Source organism: Caretta caretta, chromosome 7 (assembly GCF_965140235.1).
Source record: "Caretta caretta isolate rCarCar2 chromosome 7, rCarCar1.hap1, whole genome shotgun sequence".
Classification (NCBI taxonomy): Eukaryota; Metazoa; Chordata; order Testudines; family Cheloniidae; genus Caretta; species Caretta caretta.
The window spans coordinates 5,775,698-5,796,819 of NC_134212.1; the positions used below are offsets into that span (position 1 = coordinate 5,775,698).

At 40.7% G+C, this 21,122-nt stretch overlaps 1 protein-coding gene across 7 annotated transcripts in view; it reads left to right on the forward strand.

Annotated features, from left to right (window-relative positions):
* ATXN7 (ataxin 7) overlaps positions 1 to 21,122 on the forward strand; it is a 134,107-nt gene that overhangs the window by 45,310 nt on the left and 67,675 nt on the right. For 5 of the 7 annotated variants that reach the window (XM_075130218.1, XM_048859096.2, XM_048859095.2 and 2 more), the window contains 2 exons: positions 154 to 411; positions 1,357 to 1,425. In XM_075130218.1, the coding sequence (XP_074986319.1) occupies positions 165 to 411; positions 1,357 to 1,425 (316 nt within the window). In that variant the 5' untranslated portion in view covers positions 154 to 164. The remainder of the gene's footprint in view (positions 1 to 153; positions 412 to 1,356; positions 1,426 to 21,122) is intronic. The other 2 variants (XM_048859098.2, XM_075130217.1) reach the window with 1 other exon arrangement.

The window sequence follows — 21,122 nt, forward strand, 5'->3', positions numbered from 1 at the left end:
CCCGAACCCAAGGAAGAGGCTGGCTCTGCGCTGTCAGTGCCCATAGCGGCCGCGGCCCGCTGCCCTGCTGGTTGTGGGCTGGTAACACCTCGGGGCCTCCTTAAGGAGCGGCGCCACCTTAAGAGCCTGCTGACTTTTCTCGTTACATTGTAGCAGCGGAAAGAATGTCGGCGCGGGCCGCGGGTGACGTCAGAGGGGAACAGCGCAGAGCGGCGGCGGCCAGGCAGCGGCGGCGGCGGCCCCGGCACGGAGGAGGAGGAGGCGGCGGCGGCGAGAGCGGCCCCGGCCCCTCCGCCACCACAGCGGCAATGGCGACCGTCGGAGAGCGCAGGTCCCTGCCCAGCCCGGAGGCGATGCTGGGGCAGCCCTGGAGCCACTGGGTCGATGCTGCTAAACTTCACGGAAACGATGGTGAGCAGAGCGCCCCCCCACGTTCCCCGGGGAGGTCGGGAGCGCCCGGGCCAGGGGCCACCCGAGCCGGGCACCGCTCCGGGAGCGCGAGCCCCGGGGAGCCTCGGAGGCGACGCGCCGCTGGGGGAAATCTGTGCGAGCCCCGGGGCCGGGACCCTCCTCTCCGGGATGGTGGGCACGCTGCGGGGGGGGGGGGGGATCTGTGCGAGGCAGGGTTGAATGTGTGTTTCCTGCAACACCCCTGTCTCCGGGATGGATCCTGGGTGCGCTGGTTAGAGGGTCTGTGTGAGCCCGGGGACGGGAAACTCCCCCTCCCCCATCCCTGGGATCTTGGGAGCGCTGGTGGGTGTGCGGGAGAGACACATACCGGTGGGCACCTTGGGCCCGTGCGATCTCGGGTGCACCAGTTGGAGGTGTAAGTAATTCCTAGGGGCCGCTCCTTCCCCCCCCCGCCCCCCCCCCGGTATTCTGCATAGTCTGATAGAGGAGGTCTGTGTGAGCCTCAGGTGGGGCATCACCCTTTATAGGTACACTGTTGGGGGAAGTGTGTGAGCCCTGGGATCCTGCACCTTCCCTCTAGGATCTTGGCTGGACCAGTGGTTGTCTGTACCTCATACCTATAAGTTCCATTCAATGCATCCGATGAAGTGGGCTGTACCCACGAAAGCTCATGCTCTAATAAATTGGTTAGTCTCTAAGGTGCCACAAGTCCTCCTGGGTTTTTTTGCGGATACAGACTAACACGGCTGCTACTCTGAAACTTCTCATAGCTATGCTGGTTTTTATGGTAGGGAGCGGTATGTGCCAGTCTCACCTGTATATCAGTGTAGGATCACACAGTGTTTTGGCAAGTATCCTGGTGGGTGACTGCCTCACCACCACTCTGTAAGCCCTGTGTAGAGTGATGCCTAACGTGTGGGTGTTCTTTGGGTTTTGTTTTTTAAGGAACAGCATTGGAAGAAAGTTTCAAGGAGTATGGGAAAAATCGAGAAGCGATGCGACTCTGTAGAGAAGGTGAGCATGATTTGTTAATAAGAAACGTGCATGAAGAGGTTTCCCTGCTTGTAATTATGTTGTTAGAACATGCATATGGAGAAAACTCACCAGATCTTGAAGACCACTGTTTTGTACCTAAGGTTCCTTAGTGGAGGTCTTAAGTTTTTAAATGGACTCTTAACCAAAGGCATCATGATAAATCTGGTTGATTTACATTATTCAGACCAGGTTTTTAGTTGGTTAGCATGATGGATGATCTTTGGCCCTAAATAGTCTCTAGCGGGTCATGATATCTTTGGGAGCAGCACCCATAGACCATTCGACAGTATCCTCTGTTTTTGTTTTTGTTTTTTTTAAATTGAGGTGATCAGTTCTATTTTAGTACTAGAGCACTGATCTACTTTTTTTCCAGTCAAGTCAGTGCCTCATGTTTATTACGTAGGACACTGTTAATACACAGTGGGAGTGGCATGCAGACAGCAAGCAGTAGAACAAGGATAAACAGTCTGAACGTGACAAATAGAAATACTGTTTACGGGTGTAGACAAAAGTTGGTGAAGCATATACATTGTCAGTAATTTTGTAACTGGAGATGAAAAAACAGTAATAAGTCTGGTTTTCATGTTTGATTTATTGTCTCAATTCAAAGACACTGTTTACACCAAGGAAATGGCCTCAGAATTTTCTAATGTTGCTAACATTGGTTGAGCTCCATTGGTGGTATTATCATTGGGAAGTGTAGCATATATGAGCCATGGGTGTGTTAAACATTGACTCAATTGGACCTGTTTTGAGTAGTTTATATGACAGTTGAAAATGTCAGTGGTAGCTTACAGCCAGACTACAGTAGGGCTCGGAGCCTTGCTATGGCTGGTATTGTCGACCTGCTATAAGCAGCAACTGGAAATTTTATGAGAATTGCTGCCAAAGACTGGTTCAAGATCAATAAGCAGCAGCCCTTATAGGAGTTGCAGTGGGGTGCATATTATGTGACTCAAAAACACTGGGATCTTTCTGCCATTGTCCCGGTATATGTATGTTTTATAAGTTCATTCCTTCAACACAGGTCTGATAGTTTCATAGGTGCTTAAATAGTATTATTTGTGCCTGCTATACTAAGTGTTTGTGCAAAATATTACAGAAACATCAAAAACCTTTGCAACCTTAACTAATGGAACCCTAGCTCCATCAGTTAAGGCTGATTTTCAAACCTCTTTTTTCCTACCTTCAGTATTAAAATGCAAACCTCTAAGGTTTCTGTATTTTGAAGGTTAACAGTCAGGATGAAATGAGATTCCTCTTTCACTAAAAACTCAGTCATGCAACTTTCCCCCTGAGACTGCATGGAGCCAATTGACTTCAAACTCATGAACAACTTGCAGGATTGGGGCCTAAATTTGAAGGAAATTCATAACATACTATTAGAATTAAAGCGAAAAACAACGTTCTGTCAAGATTCTAAAAGGTCTGTTTATTTTCAGCCCTCTATCTTGGCAATCCATTCAAATTTTAAGCCTGTTTTTGATGGGATTATAATACATATTACCTGGTTCAGAGGGAACCTCTCTTTTCAGAATAAAACAAAAAGAAAAAAATATACTTTTATTAATGCTTTAGTGTTTGTAAAGTTGATGGGCAACAACAAATGCTAGCATGTCCATTTAATCATCCAAAGCAGACGTAGAAAACTTTATAACTAAACCTTTTGGCCAGAGAAAACTTTGCATGCTAGTAAATTTGAACAGGGAAACTTTTGATATGTGCCTGGGCTCCTGGAAACATTGGACCTCTGCACCAAAAACCCATATTCTGTCTTATCTGTTGTATTTCTATGCCTCCCCCCCATCCATTACCAGAGTATCTGAGTGCCTGACAATCTTTCTAATATTTATTCTCACAGCACTCCTAGAAGGTAAGGCAGTGCTATTATCTGAGGCACAGATCCTCAAAGGTATTTAGGCACTTAATCCCCTAAGTACCTTTGAGGATCTGGGCCTAAGTGACTTGTCCAAGGTCACACAGGAAGTTTCTGACAGACCTGGGAATTGAATTTGAGACTTGTAAGTCCCAGGTTAGCACCCTAACCACTAGACCATCGTTTCTCTCAGTTGATATCTACTTGTCTCTCAGTCCATGCTGCCATTCCTTTCTCTTCAGTTGACACACTATATACAATCATTTGTTCTCAGATCCTCAAGGACATATACCAAAGATAGAATCTCAGTGGACCCAGTCTATTGTTGCTTTTTAAGATCTGTATCCTTCCATGCTGAGCTTTGAAGCACTGCATGGACTCCAGCAGCTGATATGGAGTGTGAGCCCAAGATCTCAAACAGACTTTTGGATTGGGAGATCTTTGTCTGGTGGGAGTGAAGACTAGACACCAGTTAGCTCATAGAGTTGTATTTTAAAGTATTCTGTGTACTGAAATCTTTTCACTACATTCAATATTTTACATGTAAGATTTTGCTGGAAATAATTCAGTACAATTATTTTTATCTACATGGTTTATATGACAGACTGTGCTCCAGTTCATCCACCCAACATCTTATCACCTACTGTCCATGAACCAACCAGGGACTCAATTCCCCTGCAAACCAGATTCTTGCCATGGGACATAACCACAACATATTGCATTGTATTCACTAGGTACCCTTCAGACACGATGATGCATAAAGCCTAATCCTTTTCATCTACCTTCCCAATATGAACTTGAAACCTCAGTGTAGGGTAACATTCATATTCATCCTTCTTATCATAGATGACTCGTACCTTCCCATACTGGGAGGGGGCACAATCTAAAGGGAAGGACACGTGACTGCCCCCACGCGTCTTCTCTGCCCAGCGATCCCTCCCCAACCCTGTGCCCAGGACAGGACCTCTGACCTCTCCCTGCCCCACCAGAGTTACCTGCGAGTGGGGGAGTCTATCTTTTTTTCCTGATGTGCCCCCCCGCCGCCCCCCCAAGCATGTTTGGCCACTCTCCCTGGCAGCCGGGCCTGGCTGGGGAGCGGGACGGAAGCATTTCTCACACAGTTGAAGCTGGCCACTCCGGCTCGCTGACTCTCTGCAACGCAGCAGCTGCCTTTGAGAGCCTAGCTGGTGAGGTGGTGTCGTTGGGCCTCCCTGGGCTCAGCTGCCAGGGACAGTGGCCAAATGAGCCAGAAACATGCTGCGGGAGAGAGGGAACTCTGGCTCGTTTGGCCCTATCTCCGGTAGCCGGGCCTGGGCAGGGGGCAGCCCACCACCACCTCCCCAGCAAGGCTCAATCTCAGGCAGCCGCCATGTTGCACAGAGCAGCAACCCGGAGCAGCTGGCGTGAGAAGCAACTAGTCCCTCTCCTTCTGCTTCCCATCCAGGCCCGGTTGCCAGGGACAGAGGCTGAGTGTGCCAGGGGGCAGGGGCTGCGTGGAAGGGACTCCTGTCCGGGAGCGTGCAAGCTGCTTGCACGCACTTGCATGACAAGGGATAGCTGCCAGTAAGCCTGGTGCCTGCCCCAGCGGGCAGGGCTGGGGGTGGTACAGCCACACCAGAGCAGGGGCCTGACATGCTGCTGCTTTTGCCACTGTGGTCCTTAGCCCTGGCACTGCTGGTTTCACTCATTGTCGCTAGAGCCCTGCAACTCCGCAGATATCTGCTGATATAAAGTGGATATAAATTGTGTATCCATGCAAGGAGGGGACCTAATTCATCAAACACATAGTATGGTTCTTATTTGTCATACAGGAGGGCAGGGAGCTAACATGTCTGTAGTATGCATTACATTTTCATTTGACGTCAATGATTCCAAAAAATAAATTAAATTTGTAGTAAACAAGGCTTGGAAAATCTACTCATCTGTGGCAAACAAGAAGCTTTCCCAGGAGAATGTCATCAACTTCTTCAGAAACTAAAGCTTTTGTTGAGAAAAATGTTACGTTTCTAGCATGTATGGTTGTAAAGAGAATCTTCTAAATGGAACCAAGCGTAAACCAAAATAGCGTTGTCTTTCCAAGTCTGCAGACAGCTCTAGTGCTGCTGCTCCTGATTTTGACAAGCTGCAGCAAGGTGCAAACTGTTGCTGTTTAGAACCCCTTTAGCAGCAGTGAAACCGACAAGAATTAGGTTGACTTCACTCTGCTGCTGTTCAGCAAAGTTCTAAGCAGCAGCAGTGACCGGCCTGGAAGTTAGTCAGACCACCTCCTTCATATCCACTGTCCATTTTGAAATTTTACAATTTTTTTTTTTTTTAACAAAAATAGCAATGGCAAAGAACATACATGTAATAGGGAAACTGATAGTGGTAAACTTACGAGTATCTTTTTGCTGATTTCATTTTAGACAGAACTTTAGTTAATGTAGTGTTTTTAATTTAATTGTAGTAATTACCAATACGAGCACTATGGTGGGTGGGGAGTTGTTAAAGATATCTGCCATTGGCATCCATATAGTGCTTACATGTGCACTAACATTCCTCAATGTATAAAACCCTTCCAAAGTGGTTAGGGGAGAAAATTCTGTTTGGTTATTACATACGTTCAGGTCTTGCCTACCCTGGAATGCTCTGTGGTGACAAAAGAGCTAATGGAATTATGACATCACAAGATCGAAGGCAGAGTAATTGCGAGAGAAAAGACATTTTGGTTAGACAGTTTAACAAAAAACAGACACCAGCAAATAATTTTAATGTCTACTTTAACTTTGATGTCTGATGAACACATTAGGTGCCATACTTTCACCCTGTTCTTTCAATAAATGCATGTGCACACACATTATACATGTGAGGCTCCCCTTCCCCCAGAACTCCACCAGAGAAGAGAGAAGACCAGGCTTGACACGCTTGATATTTTGAAGAGAAAAAACATACATGGAAAAAGAACCGTTTTAGGCGTTCTCTCCACATCCTGTTGATAGGGTGGTCCCTAGGTGCCTTTTTCAGTGGTTCACAGTGGTTAACAGATGACCTGCAACAAAAGAAGTGTAAGGGAAGACAGCATTTGTGGTCGAAGTCTTGGGCTGAATAGGATGTCTCGGAAAGAATTTTTGAATTCTTATGCCATGGTTGAAGAAGAAGTTCTTTGTCTCCATTATAGCATCCACAAAGTCTGTCAGTGGATTTGTTTCTAACTGACTGGGGGTGGGGGGAGGCATAGCTCAGTGGTTTGAGCATTGGCCTGCTAAACCCAGGGTTGTGAGTTCAATCCTTGAGGGGGCCATTTAGGGATCTAAGGCAAAAAAAATAAAGGTGAGGCTTGACAAAGCCCTGGCTGGGATGATATCATAGAATCATAGAATATCAGGGTTGGAAGGGACCTCAGGAGGTCATTTTGTCCAATCCCCTGCTGAAAGCAGGACCAATCCCCAATTAAATCATCCCAACCATGGTTTTTGTCAAGCCTGACCTTAAAAACTTCTAAGGAAGTAGATTCCACCACCTCCCTAGGTAACACATTCCAGAGTTTCACCACCCTCCTAGTCAAAAAGTTTTTCCTAATATCCAACCTAAACCTCCCCCACTGCAACTTGAGACCATTAGTCCTCGTTCTATCATCTGCTACCACTGAGAACAGTCTAGATCCATCCTCTTTGGAACCCCCTTTCAGGTAGTTGAAAGCAGCTATCAAATCCCCCTCATTCTTCTCTTCCACAGACTAAACAATCCCAGTTCCCTCAGCCTCTCCTCATAAGTCATGTGTTCCAGTCCCCATATCATTTTTGTTGCCCTCCGCTGGACTCTTTCCAATTTTTCCACATCCTTCTTGTAGTGTGGGGCCCAAAACTGGACACAGAACTCCAGATGAGGCCTCACCAATGTTGAATAGAGGGGAACGATCACATCCCTCGATCTGCTGGCAGTACCCCTACTTATACATTCGAAAATGCCATTGGCCTTCTTGGCAACAAGGGCACACTGTTGACTCATATCCAGCTTCTCATCCACTGTAACCCCTAGGTCCTTTTCTGCAGAACTGCTGCCTAGCTGTTCGGTCCCTAGTCTGTAGCAGTGCATTGGATTCTTCTGTCCTAAGTGCAGGACTCTGCACTTATCCTTGTTGAACCTCATAAGATTTCTTTCGGCCCAGTCCTCTAATTTCTCTAGGTCCCTCTGTATCCTATCCCTACCCTCCAGCGTATTTACCTCTCCTCCCAGTTTAGTGTCATCTGCAAACTTGCTGAGGGTGCAATCCACACCATCCTCCAGTTCATTAATGAAAATATTGAACAAAACTGGCCCGAGGACCGTTCCTTGGGGCACTCCACTTGATACAGGCTGCCAACTAGAGATGGAGCCATTGATCACTACCCGTTGAGCCCGATGATCTAGCCAGTTTTCCATCCACCTTATAGTGCATTCATCCAGCCCATACTTCTTTAACTTGCTGGCAAAATACTGTGGGAGACAGTGTCAAAAGCTTTGCTAAAGTCAAGGAACAACACGTCCACCGCTTTCCCCACATCCACAGAACCAGTTATCTCGTCATAGAAGGCAATTAAATTAGTCAGGCATGACTTGGCCTTGGTGAATCCATGCTGACTGTTCCTGATCACTTTCCTCTCCTTTAAGTGCTTCAGAATTGATTCCTTGAGGACCTGCTCCATGATTTTTCCAGGGACTGAGGTGATGCTGACTGGCCTATAGTTCCCTGGATCCTCCTCCTTCCCTTTTTTAGAGATGGGCACTACATTAGCCTTTTTCCAGTCATCCGGGACCTCCCCCGATCACCACGAGTTTTCAAAGATAATGGCCAATTTAGTTGGGGATTGGCCCTGCTTTGAGCAGGGGGTTGGACTAGATGACCTCCTGAGGTCCCTTCCAACCCTGATATTCTATGAGTCTATGATTGAACTCAGTGACTGATTAGAGTCCCTTCTATCATGAGGAAATTTCTGATTACTTTGTGGACAAAATTGAGTAGATTCAGCTGTCTGCTTGGTGGCAGTAGAGTCAGATCTGAGGGGGACAAATGTTAGGTCTTATTGGATTGAGTTTAAGCCAATAATGCTCACTGACATAGTGCTGGGAATACTCATGTCACAACTTGTCCACTGAATCTATGTTCTTCCAGTCTGGTAATACCAGTGGAAAAGTACCAAGTCCTTACGAGTGGAGATTAACTCCTCCCTTGGGAAGGACTGGATGCCATTTTTATTTAGACCTTGTCTTCACTAGAAAATTAAAACACAGTCCTGAGGAATCATATCCACTAATATGACTTTGCAATTAGCGTAGACAGGGACAAGTTTTGTTTAATATCATGTCAGCTGGCTGTGATTAAACTCTACTGGTGCTGTAGGTTTAATCATTGCCAGCTGACAAGATGTTAAACACAACTTGTTGCTATCTGTATCCACTTCAAAGTCATGTTTAACACCATGCTAGTTAACATGATTCCACAAGGTTATTCTAAAGCTACCTAATTTTCTAGTGAAGACAAGCCCATGAAGAAGTTATGATGTCACATTTGCTCAAGAAGTCAACACTCAACACTCACAATACGGCTAACTGTTGTCCAATATTGAATCTTGTATTTCTGTTTAATAATATAGAGAAGGTTGTGGCAAAACAACTCTAGAATACCTAGTTGCTTCAGATCTCCTTGTCAATCAGGGTACAGACGTGGATATAAGAGAACTGCATTGGTAACACTGGTAGATGGGTGTCCTTTCTGATGGGTGTCCTGTCTTTCTATCAGCAGCTTGCAGTACTGTTCCCCGTCAGGTGTTGCTGAATCACCTGTATACTTCAGTGGAAGTGGATGGTGCTGCCTTGGGTGGCACTATTTGGTGCTTTGAAGAGCATTCCTAGAAGGTGGTTGAGGCAGTTGCACTTCCCTAAAGGTGCTGTCATGTGAAGTTCAGTAGGACTTTCTGTACATATGGGGCTGCTAGGAGGGTATTAGTTGCAGTGCTTTTAGTGTGCTTAGGACACTTTTATGTCACCTGATCCAACTGGTGTATGTGTACACTGCAGTTAGACCCCCGCAGCCGCCCAAGCCCTCTGAGCCCAAGTCAGCTGGCGAAGGCCAGCTGCGGGTTTTTAATTGCAGTGTAAACATACCCATAGTCCAGACTCTGAAGCTCAATCCAAACGAGACTGGGACAATATTAGCAGGTTGGAGGAAAAACTGGATGATATGGTTCTGATTAGGAAGCCCAAGCAAAAAGTTAAGTTTTATGTAGTTGAGTGTTGAGATGAGTTGGTTTCAAATTCTTTTGAGGGCTTTTGGTGGAGCTGCTGGGTTGAGATTATTTTTGTTTTGTTAAATCATGTCAAAGGTGCCAGATAGGCCCTTGTTTGCAAATAATTTTTGTATATTTTTATTACATTGAAATAAACTACCTGAGCAAAAAGGCACAACAGTCTTAAAAACAGCTTTTGCAAGTCACATTTAATATTTTATTAGGAAAATTTCCTCTGCATATCTCATTTTATGTTAACGGAATATTAAGATTCAGACATCATACAAAGTGTTTCAAGGGCCTGTGAGTCTTTTGGATATAATAAAACAGTTACAGGTGGACTGTAAAGGTGAGTTATGATGCTTTAAAAATCATAAGTGTTTCTGTTAAACAGTTTGAAAAATCTTGTGTTCAGAGATGATACTTATAAGGTTATCTACAGTGTTCACTTTCATTCTCTCCATCCCTGTTTTTCTTATTTGAAACCCAGGATTTGATTACGATGTTACAATTATTGTAGAGGAGATGATTGTGGTGCTACAAAGAGAATGTCATGTTAGATTGTAAGCGAGGACTGTGTCTTCCTTTCTGTTTGGGCAACACTCAGCATGTTTTGGGGGCACCATAATAATATCAGCCTGATCTTGCAAGATATCTAGTGCCTCTGTGGGAATCGAGGACACTGAGTACCTCAAACCCTATAAGGAGCAAGAGCGATAAGTGCTTAAATTCTCTTTCAAACACGTGATCATCAAAAAGTCACCATTAGCTTGCAGTTCCCACAAGGTGGTATTGGAAATTAGCACAGATTTTCCCTATACTTAGAATAACCAATAATCCTTGACAAATGTTGCCTTTTCAGTGGCTTCTGCTGTATTCTTAAACAACAATAAAAGCTCAGGCAAAGGAGAATAGCTCATAAAATACGGTATTGAAATATAGTGTTCCTGCAACAATTTATATCATCATCAAACATGTAAACAATGCAGAAAAATGTCATCTCAATCAAAAGTTATCCTAAAATTGCCATCTTCAAAAATGATTTTGAAAGCTATTTCTTTCATTGTAATGTACCTAGGAAAGAAGATGCACATAGTGATTTCTATTTGTCTCCTCTGTACACACATGCCTGTGGCGGTAATGGCCAAAGTGCAGGCTTGGGCCAGATCTGACATTTATCACTTAACAAGTTACCATGCAGCCAAACTCGGAACACAACCCAGCTCCTGAAATGCTCAAATGTATGGTTTTTGGTACCGTACCTAAACCAAAGTGTAACAGCTTAGAATACAATCTCTCATTTTGGTGTGTTTGTCATAGGTTAATAGGAACAAAGATACACTTGGGATAAGGAAGAAATAATGAAGATGGGAGTGGTAGGTTTTAGGCAAAGAGTCAGAGGATTGAGGGCAGCACAGTGTATCAGTGGAAGTGTGTGTGAAGGAGTCTGGAGAATTGTAGTTTAGAACCTAAAATCTATAATGACTACATATGGGGAAAGTTTTATCATCCCCAAAGCATAGATATATTTGATTCATAATCATCGCCTTTTATTCCAGTTGTCCAAATGTTCTCTTTATTTGCAAGATGCTAAAAATCATACTTCCTTTTTGAATGGAAGACGAGCTATAGCTACTGTGGAAGGTGCCAGTATGTACGAAGCCCTCTTTGCTGTTTCTCAGTGCTTTTGCAGTGGGGTAGGGGACAGCACAAGGAACGGATGCAGCAAATTAATATTTATATGTTGCAAGATTTCTACAACATATACTAAAACCTGGTAAAGTGAGTTCACTCTCTAGTGTAGAACAGCAGAAATGTACGTACAAGGGCCGGGGAGTTTTATTGCAGTCAAAATATTTCTCTCTGCTGGAAGGCTTTTAAATATAAAGTTATCCTGGTAGCTGAATTGTGTGAATCATGTGCCCCCCCCACCAGTTTCCCTCTCCCATTCCCCCCCAAAAAAGTATTTAATGGTTGCAGCAGTATTGTACAACAGGACCGTATGGCATAATGGATTGTCAATGAAAATTCTGGATAACTATCTCCGAGTTACAAATCAGAAATATCTAATTTGAATTCTGTTTGGTATGTGTGAAATGAGCTATAAGTCTTAATATGTTTCCTAATGGGAAAGACCCACGTTATAAAAGTACTTTGTTACCCATTTGTATTCTTGAGGATAGCTTCAGCCGACACTATAGATAACGAACTGTCCTCTCAGCCCTTGATTATAATCCTACCAAAACAGAGTTGAAGCAGAGCATTGTGTAGGAAGACTTGGACTGCTAACCTGTTGGGTATGCCTTTTTCTGGGAATAGAAAGAACTTCATTTTTGTGTATCAGGTACCTTTCACCAGCTACATTTATATTAAGAAATGTGTTATTTTTTTAATGGCTTTAATAATAATACTTATACTTTGATTTTGTAGAGTCTGTGCTAAGTATTGTGACATTTTAAAAACTCAGTGTTTGAACAATTTTGAATGGTAGGTGCTGGGAGCGTTTGTTGGACTAACTTCTGTGGCACTCTGGAATGGCAGATCAAAAATACTATGCCAACTTCTGTTAAAATAAAAAATGGAAGTTTACAATGAGTCAAACATGAAAAATGAGTAATTCAGTCAATACTGTAGCCATGTTTGTTTTTTTATGTCAAATGCAATTTATTTGCTGTTGCTCAGACTCCGTTTTAATTATGCCACAGTTTTTTGTATTGATAATCTGTAAATTACATAAGAGAAGTTGTCAGTGGGGAAACGGGAGGTCTGGCAGTTGAGTAAGGGATATATGGGGTTTTGAGGCCTGGTCCTGCACCATAGAAGTCCTAGGGAGTTTTGCCATTGACTTCAGCGAGCATGCATGATCAAGCCCCTGGGTAGGTGTGATAGGTGGTTTGAGATTGTGGGTCAAACTCGTTAGCTAGAACTTTGTGATCAAACGATGAGCAGTGAACAATGATATTAACGGTGATGATACTTATATTGTCATCTCTAGGTTTCACAGCAATCAGCGCACTGAAATATGTCGTCCTGTTGACACCTCAGAGCTATTGTTACATGTACAGAAACAGAACCTGAATCAGTTTGTATTCATATAAGGTTATTTTCCGAACCATGAGGCTAGATATCTTTTTTAAAAAATTTAAAGTTTTAAATTCTGCAACATAGTTCTGTGGCAAGGGAAGGACTTTGCAACAAGTGGTCTGGTTATGAATCTGAAAATTCACTGAGCCCTGCTATAACACTTTTCAAGGAGTGTCAATTTTGAGGCAGACATAACTTTATATTGTATAGCTAGCTTTATCTTTACAGATAGCAACATCATCGGTGAATAGAAAGTGTACAAATGGGAAGTCACCACATTTCAGTGGCTAACAAGCAGTGGTAGACTTGGTTGGTAGTAATTTATAAATGGATCAGAAAAAGTACAGGAAATATTAGAATTAATTTATATCAAAGTGTTATATCTGCTCAGTATTGGAGTGTTTGTTTTTTATTGTTAATTTTCAACAATTATAAGTATGTATCAAAAGGCAACTTAGTGAGATTGAAGCATTGTTTAATTGAAATTGCTCAAGGCAATTCATAGTTACTTTCCAAGTTGAAGAGACTAACACTTTGGATCCGCTCTGAGTTATTCTCCTTATTAGGGAAAGGCCAGGGTACCATTTATGTTCATCTTTCATAGCGGGTATTGTTGTAAATGAACTTACCAGGGAAAAGATGGGTGACTTTTTGTTGTTGTTGAAGTAGTTGAACTATAAAACTAGACCAAATGTTGTTGTTCCCCTTTAAAACAGATCCATTTGAGTTAGGAATAGCCATGGTTCCCTAATTCAGGGGCTCTGCAAAGGAGGACAAATGGCTACATTTTTGACAGGATATTTCAATATGGCAGAAAATATCCCAGTCATCCAGTTTCAATACATATTAGATTAATATGGACATCCACAAAGTAAAACAATTCTGGAAAGCAGCTCTCAAATTAATTAATTTTATTTCACTTTTACCAGAAAGTCTTAAAATTGTCTCTTTCTTCCTTACAATTGAGCTATTCTGAAATGCACTAAAGGAGTTAAACTGGCCTCCATGCAAGTAGTATGCTTCAATGTGACCATGACCTTGTTAGGGCCTCTAGGTGCTATCAGAACACAAGTAATAAAATGTATTAACAGAATACATATAAATAATTTTTGCTTTCAGTAAGTTTCTTTTTAGCTGTTCTGTTTTTTTGAAATACAGGATCTGTTCTTCAGAGTGAAATATTTAAACTGAAATGCACTCCTTCATTAAGATAGACTGAAGGCAGCCTCTTCTTGCTGGTACTGAATGGAAATATTTGGGAGGAGAGGCTTAAATGAATTTCCAGTCAGAATGCTTTTATTTCATGAAGGTAGTTTCAGGAAGAATTTCATAAACCATTTCCCTAATGCTTGTTCTGTTTTGTTTAAACAAGACACATTCAACCAAAGCAACCATTTATAAGTCATTCCTATTAAGTGACGTCTACTGTATACTGTGTTCAGTATTTTGAGGAAAAAAATATAGGCAACATTCAGTGTGTAAATACATCTATATATATCTCTCTCACTTGGAAGTCAATGCAGTCCATGTTAATCCATCTGATTGCAGAGTTCGGCCCTAAACATTTTGTTTTATTTGTAGCTAAATTATTGGAGTGATGCATTTATTTCTAATTATGATATTGTCTAAAATATATCTGATCAATATAATTTTGATTTGAGTAAATATTGCTTTAGTATGTAGGCTGGATAAAGGGCCCTCAGAATATATATTTGTTTATCCTATAGAAATGGATTTAAATGGAAGAAATTTCTTTAAAATACAGTAGCTGACTACGTCAGTCAGCTGTCTGATTTGTCATGGTGACTCAAACAGGGCCTATGCTAGAACTTTCAGAGGAAGAGGAGGAACTCCAAAAGCACGTGACCTGTTGTGGAATATTGTGGGGAAAATTTCTTCTGACTCCATGCGGTAATCAGCTTTGGTCATGAAGTGTGAATATCGGTGCCCCTTTATTTTTATGTAACAGAAGAATATCTGCAGTTGCTTTTTATGATCTGATTTTAGTGATCTCGAAAAGTTCTCTATTTATCAATAGAACAGGAACAGTGCAGAAAGACAGACTTCTCCGCACTGCTCTACCAATGTACCTCACCTGTGACCTGCAGATCACCTCTGGAGTAGAAAGGGGATAGTTGTCTCTGTAATAATTTAATTCCTTGCCTTACTGCTGGCACTGTCAATAAAGGTACCACAGATGATTTTTGTGACGCAGAGACATACGTATCCACTGGGTAATAGACCAGCATCATTTACAGGCTACTTGAATATCCTTAGATTAAAATACGGAGACTTGATAGTGAGACACATAATTATGGGTTTTATTGATCATTTAGAGATATTTTTGAATCTAAACTAAAACAGTTCCTGCTCTCCTAAGAATAGTGTTGAAGGGATATGGACTGCAGGAAATGATTGTATCATCTTTTCCTCGCAATAGTGTAGTGTGGCTGTATAGCAACACTGCTTTTGACAGAAGCATTTTGCAATGGCCACATTATTGCTATGGTCATAAGCCATGTTTTCTGGGACTCTTAAAGAATCTAACTTAAAATGCTCAGCACTGTTGCTGGAAACAAAAGCTTATGAGTAATTTCCAAATATGAAACATTGCATTGTGGGACAGAATTCAGAAGACTGGCTGAACAAGTTCAACTGCGGTGATTTTGACTTCTTGCCTGCATTGGAGAGAAACCATTATAGATTGCACTTGTCTTCAGGCAGATTTGAGCTAAGGACCTCAACCTAGATGCTGTAACCGATGCCAAAATGCATGCACATACAATAGCTATGCCAGGCAAAGCGTTCTGTAGAGGTTGTTGTAAATTTAAGTTGCGTAATTCAAGCAATGACTTGCTGTAGTTATCTTTTGTCTAGCGAACAGAGCGTACATTGTTTTCAATAATATTGTGTGGCAGTAAGTTCCACAAGTTCATACTTCAGAAATATGTTTACTTTTCTATGTTACATTGGACACAGTCAGTCAGAGCATCTTGTTATCCTTTGCAATGTGATTCATGATCTTTATATACCCATATAATACCTCCTCTTGAACTGCCTTAAAAATTGAGGCCCTAATCCTGCAATGTTATGTGTTCAGGAAACTGGCACTCACCCAGAGACCCAGTGAAATCTAGGGAGCTCTGTAGGACTCCACTTGCATGACTCACATCTCAGGATCGAGGACTAGGTGTTCCTAATCCACTTTAATCTGCATATGGAAGCCTTTCTCTGTCTCATAATTTTTGTTGTTCATTTCTATTCCTGCTGTGTCCTTTTAGATGTAAAATGTCTACAATTGAATGCTGTGTTCAATTTGAGGTCATACCATACATTTCTATAACTGTATGGTATTTTGTTTCCTATCCCATTCTTAAAGTTGACATATAAAAGGGGAGGAAAGTGCCTCTTTTCTACTTACTGATGTGTAAAGGTGGAATGTGTATTTTAAGTCTTTTTTCTTGTTTCTGAATTCTAAAATATGTTTTTGTCTTCCCTGTTTTTATGGGAGGACTAGAGAACTGGAGGGGAAGTTTACTCAGCCCTCAACTGGAGATGCAGGGAACATTAGACAAGGGAAGAAAGGTGTTCCCCCAAATGCTTGTCAAGAGTTTCTTAGTAGTTAATCATATCCAATAAAACCAAAACTTTATGCAGTCTGAATAAATTCCCCCTCAGTTTACCAGATTTCAATATTTAATCCTGTCATAATTGTACTAGTTCTCTAATCATCTGTAGAGTCCTCCACCAAAAACAGGGTAGTCAAAAGCCTGAGATGTCTAATTAAAAACAAGCAGGAAAAAAATGTTAAAAAATCAAACCTTTTCAGACTTTCCTTCTACATCACAATACAATCAAAGGTTTTTTTCCTTTTTGAGTAGCGTGTTACGTAAAAACATATCCCAATGGTGGTTCTTCCTGAGGCGTTCCCACTCCCCTGTCTGTGGCATCTCTTCTGCTTAAGCTGGTTCCATTATTTTAAGAAAATTTAATGTACAATGTTTAGGAGAGAGAGATTTCAAAGTGCTAAAAACCTTGCTATTGTAAAGTGTATGGAAGTGGTGCTGAAGTCTGAATGGAGAGGAGCTGACGTAATAAGCAACAGATGAAAGGGCAAAAGCTAAATTTCTCGCTTTAAATCTTTGAAGTTGCAGCACAACAATTGACAGTTTCTCTTAGGTGAAGATGCTGTAGGATGCTATAAGTTGGGTGTTATACCACAACTGATCAGCAGTGTATCTGGAAGATTGTCCTGAATCGCTGAGCAAGTAGGTCAGCTTTGCTTCAGTTTGTACACATTTATCTAAGGTTTTATATTTGGTATTGAATCACACAAAGTTTTATACCATGTGGTATTGAACAGAGCTGACCGTTTGTCCACAGGTAGAGTCCCTTCTTCACAGCAGGTTCTGATGATATTAGCTCTGTACTCGCTGGAATGTACTATTTGTGGGGCATCAACCATCATGATTCCACAGTTCAGGAAACCGTTTTTAAAAAACCTGGTGAAATATTCACTGATCATACTTGTTTGGCAAGTATGCTGCTTATAAGTTTGGAAATACTTTAAACTAATATTTCAGTTCACCATTGAAGTATTGTACAGGCACTTGAGTTATATCAAATTAAATATCGTTCTCGTAAATCTATAAAACAAAGTAAGTAAATTCCTAATAGAAATGCAGTAAGCAATAATTGCCTTCTATAATTGGTTAAAATAATTAACTTAACTTCTTTGAATCATTCTAATTGAAAACTGGAAAGCAAATGTTAACCTTATAATCATGTTAGATTTAATTAAAACAAAATCCATTTTATTTACGAAGTTGATGTTCAAGTACACAGGGGATGGGAATGAAACAGAGGGGACTGGCATTTTTCAGGTAATGAGATTACTTAATAATGCATCTGAATTCAGAACCAGTTGAAAGATCATCAGTAATAACCTCTGTGATTTTTCTTGTTTGTAACTGCTGGTTTGCTGCCTCAGGTATGAGGTACGTGATGTCCAGTGGTGCTCTGTCACATTCCTGATGCATAGTCTTTGAAGTGACACTTCAGAGAATGCTGACACATAGTGCTATCACACAGGAGTTACAGTCCTGGTCAGCAGGGAAGAGATTAAAATAGTTAGGTTCAAAGCCTAACGCAATGTGGTATATGATATAAATATTACACACCTGGCAAACCAAAATCTGTGTTAATGGATGACATTTTTAATATAAAATTTCAGTGATTTCTTAAATTAGTTCCATAAATATATCACCATTTGGTATGATTCTTAACTTTTCTTTTTTTATACAGACTATTTGATTTGGTAAAAAGCGCTCCAACTATGTAGAGATAGAATAGAGACTACAGTATTTCTAAGGCTGTATTTATTTATTTAATTTACATTCTTTAGAAAATAGATTTGTTAATTGCCATATTATTATATTATAGCTTTCTCTGTCACAAAAGAGAGAGTCAAGTTTACATTATATCGTCCTAGCTCTCAGTTGGGGGGAAAATGATAAAGCTATAAGTGATTTGAAACACCACTGCTCTGTTGCTGAGTCAGTATGTACTAAGATTTTACCAGTGCCTAATCAGATCTGTCCCCTTGAATGTAATGTGGATGATTGAGGGAATTGACCATTCTTGCATAGACTTCCCTTGTGATGATTTGCATGAGGGAGGGTTGTAAATATTTATGTTGAAACATCAAAATCCTTTTTTAAAAAATAATTACAAAATGATGCCTGTATCGTGGACAAGAGAAAACTGTGAGCATGAAAAAGTCTGTTCTGCATTTTTAGTGTGTCTAAGTAATTTTTGCTGCAGTCTGCAATTTATTGTAATCTCTAAATTTTAGCTTTTTTTCCCTGTTACAAAAGCACAGCTGCCATAAAGAAAACCAGTGTGCTTCAGCTGTGTAAAAAGCCAACAACAAAAGAGTATCTAGTACAAAAACTACATTAATATTATAACTATAAATTTAAATACTCATCTAATCAGAAAATTAATTACCAGTACTCGTATTGACAGATTGTCTGTATAGCACACAGTGTGTACATGGAGAGAGACATTTTAATAGTCTGGTAATCAAAAATATTATCTGTATATGATTGATTTCATGTTAGCATGTAAATCTTGATATTTCTATTTCCTGAATTCTGTTGAGTTTAATTTTGTAATCTTTACATTAAATTAATGTAGAGCTTTTGTGTTTATTTATATTGAGTACATATTGAACATTTTTCTACCACAAAATACACGGTAATATACTGACTTTTCTGAAATGACTTTATGATATTGTGAGATCGCCTTATCCAAAATAATATAGGACACAGCATGGATTCTTTGACATGCACTGTGATGAAAAATTGTGTACATATGTTACTATTATGTATATGCAGCTCTTTTTATGTAATATAAACTATGTTATATAAAAATAGCTAGGGAAATTTCAAATACCATTAATTCTGTGAATAGTAATTAAAGACCAAATGGGGAATATGCTTTGTAACTGGCTGACTTATCTTCATTACTCAAATATCTGATGAAAATCTCATGTAATAGAATACCAAATGTGTGTGGTGTGGTTTTTTGTTCTGTGGAAAGGATTTAAATCTAATGTTACCTATGTTAAGTTTCAAAACAAGGCGGTAACTTGTAAGGTGGCTCATTGAAATATATGGAGAATTGAATGTAACAAATCTGAACAAAAATAGTACAGTAGTTAGTAATGGTTATTACATAGCTTTAAATGTGTTTTGGGTTTTTTTAAGTAATTATGTATAACAAAATTTGTGTTCAAAGAATTTTACTAAATATTTAATGGTTATTGGCTGATACGATATATGCTTTTTATATCACTTGAGCCTCTAATTAGACCTCCCAGCTGCATTGTAGATTGCAGGTGCATGCATACATGACACACTTCTCTTATTGCGTCTCTGCTCTTGTCAGTACTCCAGATATTGAAATTTTTCAAGAATCCTAAATCTTGGAGATCAGCGTAATTGTAAATCTCAATATTCTGTATCCTCACATCCTGCAGGAAAAAGTATAATGTGCATTTCCTCATAATGCTGAAAGAAAACCAGTGCTGTGAGTTTATGTTTAGGATTCCTAGAAAGTAATTTTAACTTTAAAATATGTTGCAAAGCTCCCTTTTTTCTTTCTTATTTTTTTTTAAGTGGGGGGGGGGGCAGGAATCTGATTTTTTGGGGGATGCAGGATGACTTAATCCTGGGAAAACGTAGGCATTGTAAGGTATGTTATTTCTATCCTGTCAACTTTCACAACAGTAAATTCTGTCTTAAATTTGCGGGGGGAGGAATCTACCTTTAATGCAATTAATTGTTTCTCCAACTCCAGCTTTGCAATACTTGGTATTGTTGAAGGAATAGAATGTCTACATGCAGGAGACTGGCTACAGACATAGGATTTCCCTTAAAGGTTCTGTTTTGGAACACTGATATTGGTCAGTAACAATGCCATTCAGTTGTTTATGAGGTCAGTTCTAGTAATGCAGTTAGCCTCAGTGTAGATATTTTTTTGTCCATATAATGGGTATCATTTGACCGAGAGACTTACAGTACTTGGTATCCTTCGTATATTTATTTGGGTTTAAATATAACAACTGAGATCTAGGTATTCTTACCATAACTAAAAATGCAATATAAAAATAATCACCAAACCAAAACAGCAGCCTTTCCTTTCTTTGCCCCCTTTCTCGGTCAGCAAACCTACTACAAAACAATCCCCCCCCCCCATTTTTATGTTCCCCAAAGAACTGTGTCACAGCCACCCCTTTATAAATGCCTCAAAAAAGATATACTGGAATTGGAAAAGGTTCAGAAAAGGGCAACAAAAATGATTAGGGGTATGGAAAGGCTTCCGTATGAGGAACGATTAATAAGACTGGGTCTTTTCAACTTGGAAAAGAGACGGCTAAGGGGAGATATGATTGAGGTCTATAAAATCATGACTGGTGTAGAGAAAGTAGGTAAGTGGTGTTTACTACTTCTCATAACACAATAACTAGGGGTCATCAAATGAAATTAATGGGCAGCAGGTTTAAAACAAATAAAAGGAAGTATTTCTTCACACAACGCACAGTCAACCTGTGGAACTCCTTGCCAGAGGATGCTCTGAAGGCCAAGACCATAACAGAGTTAAAAAAAGAACTAGATAAGTTCATGGAGGATAGGTCCATCACTGGCTATTAGCCAGGATGGACAGGGATGGTGTCCCTAGCCTCTGTTTGCCAGAAGCTGGGAATGGGCGACAGGAGATGGATCACTTGATGATTACCTGCTATGTTCATTCTGTCTGGGGGACGTGGCACTGGCCACTATTGGAATACAGGATACTGGGTTAGATGGACCTTTGGTCTGACCCAGTAGGGCTGTTCTTATGTTATGTAATATCAACAGAGGGAAAATTACTTTTTGTAGTGACCCAGCCATGTTACATTACAGTGA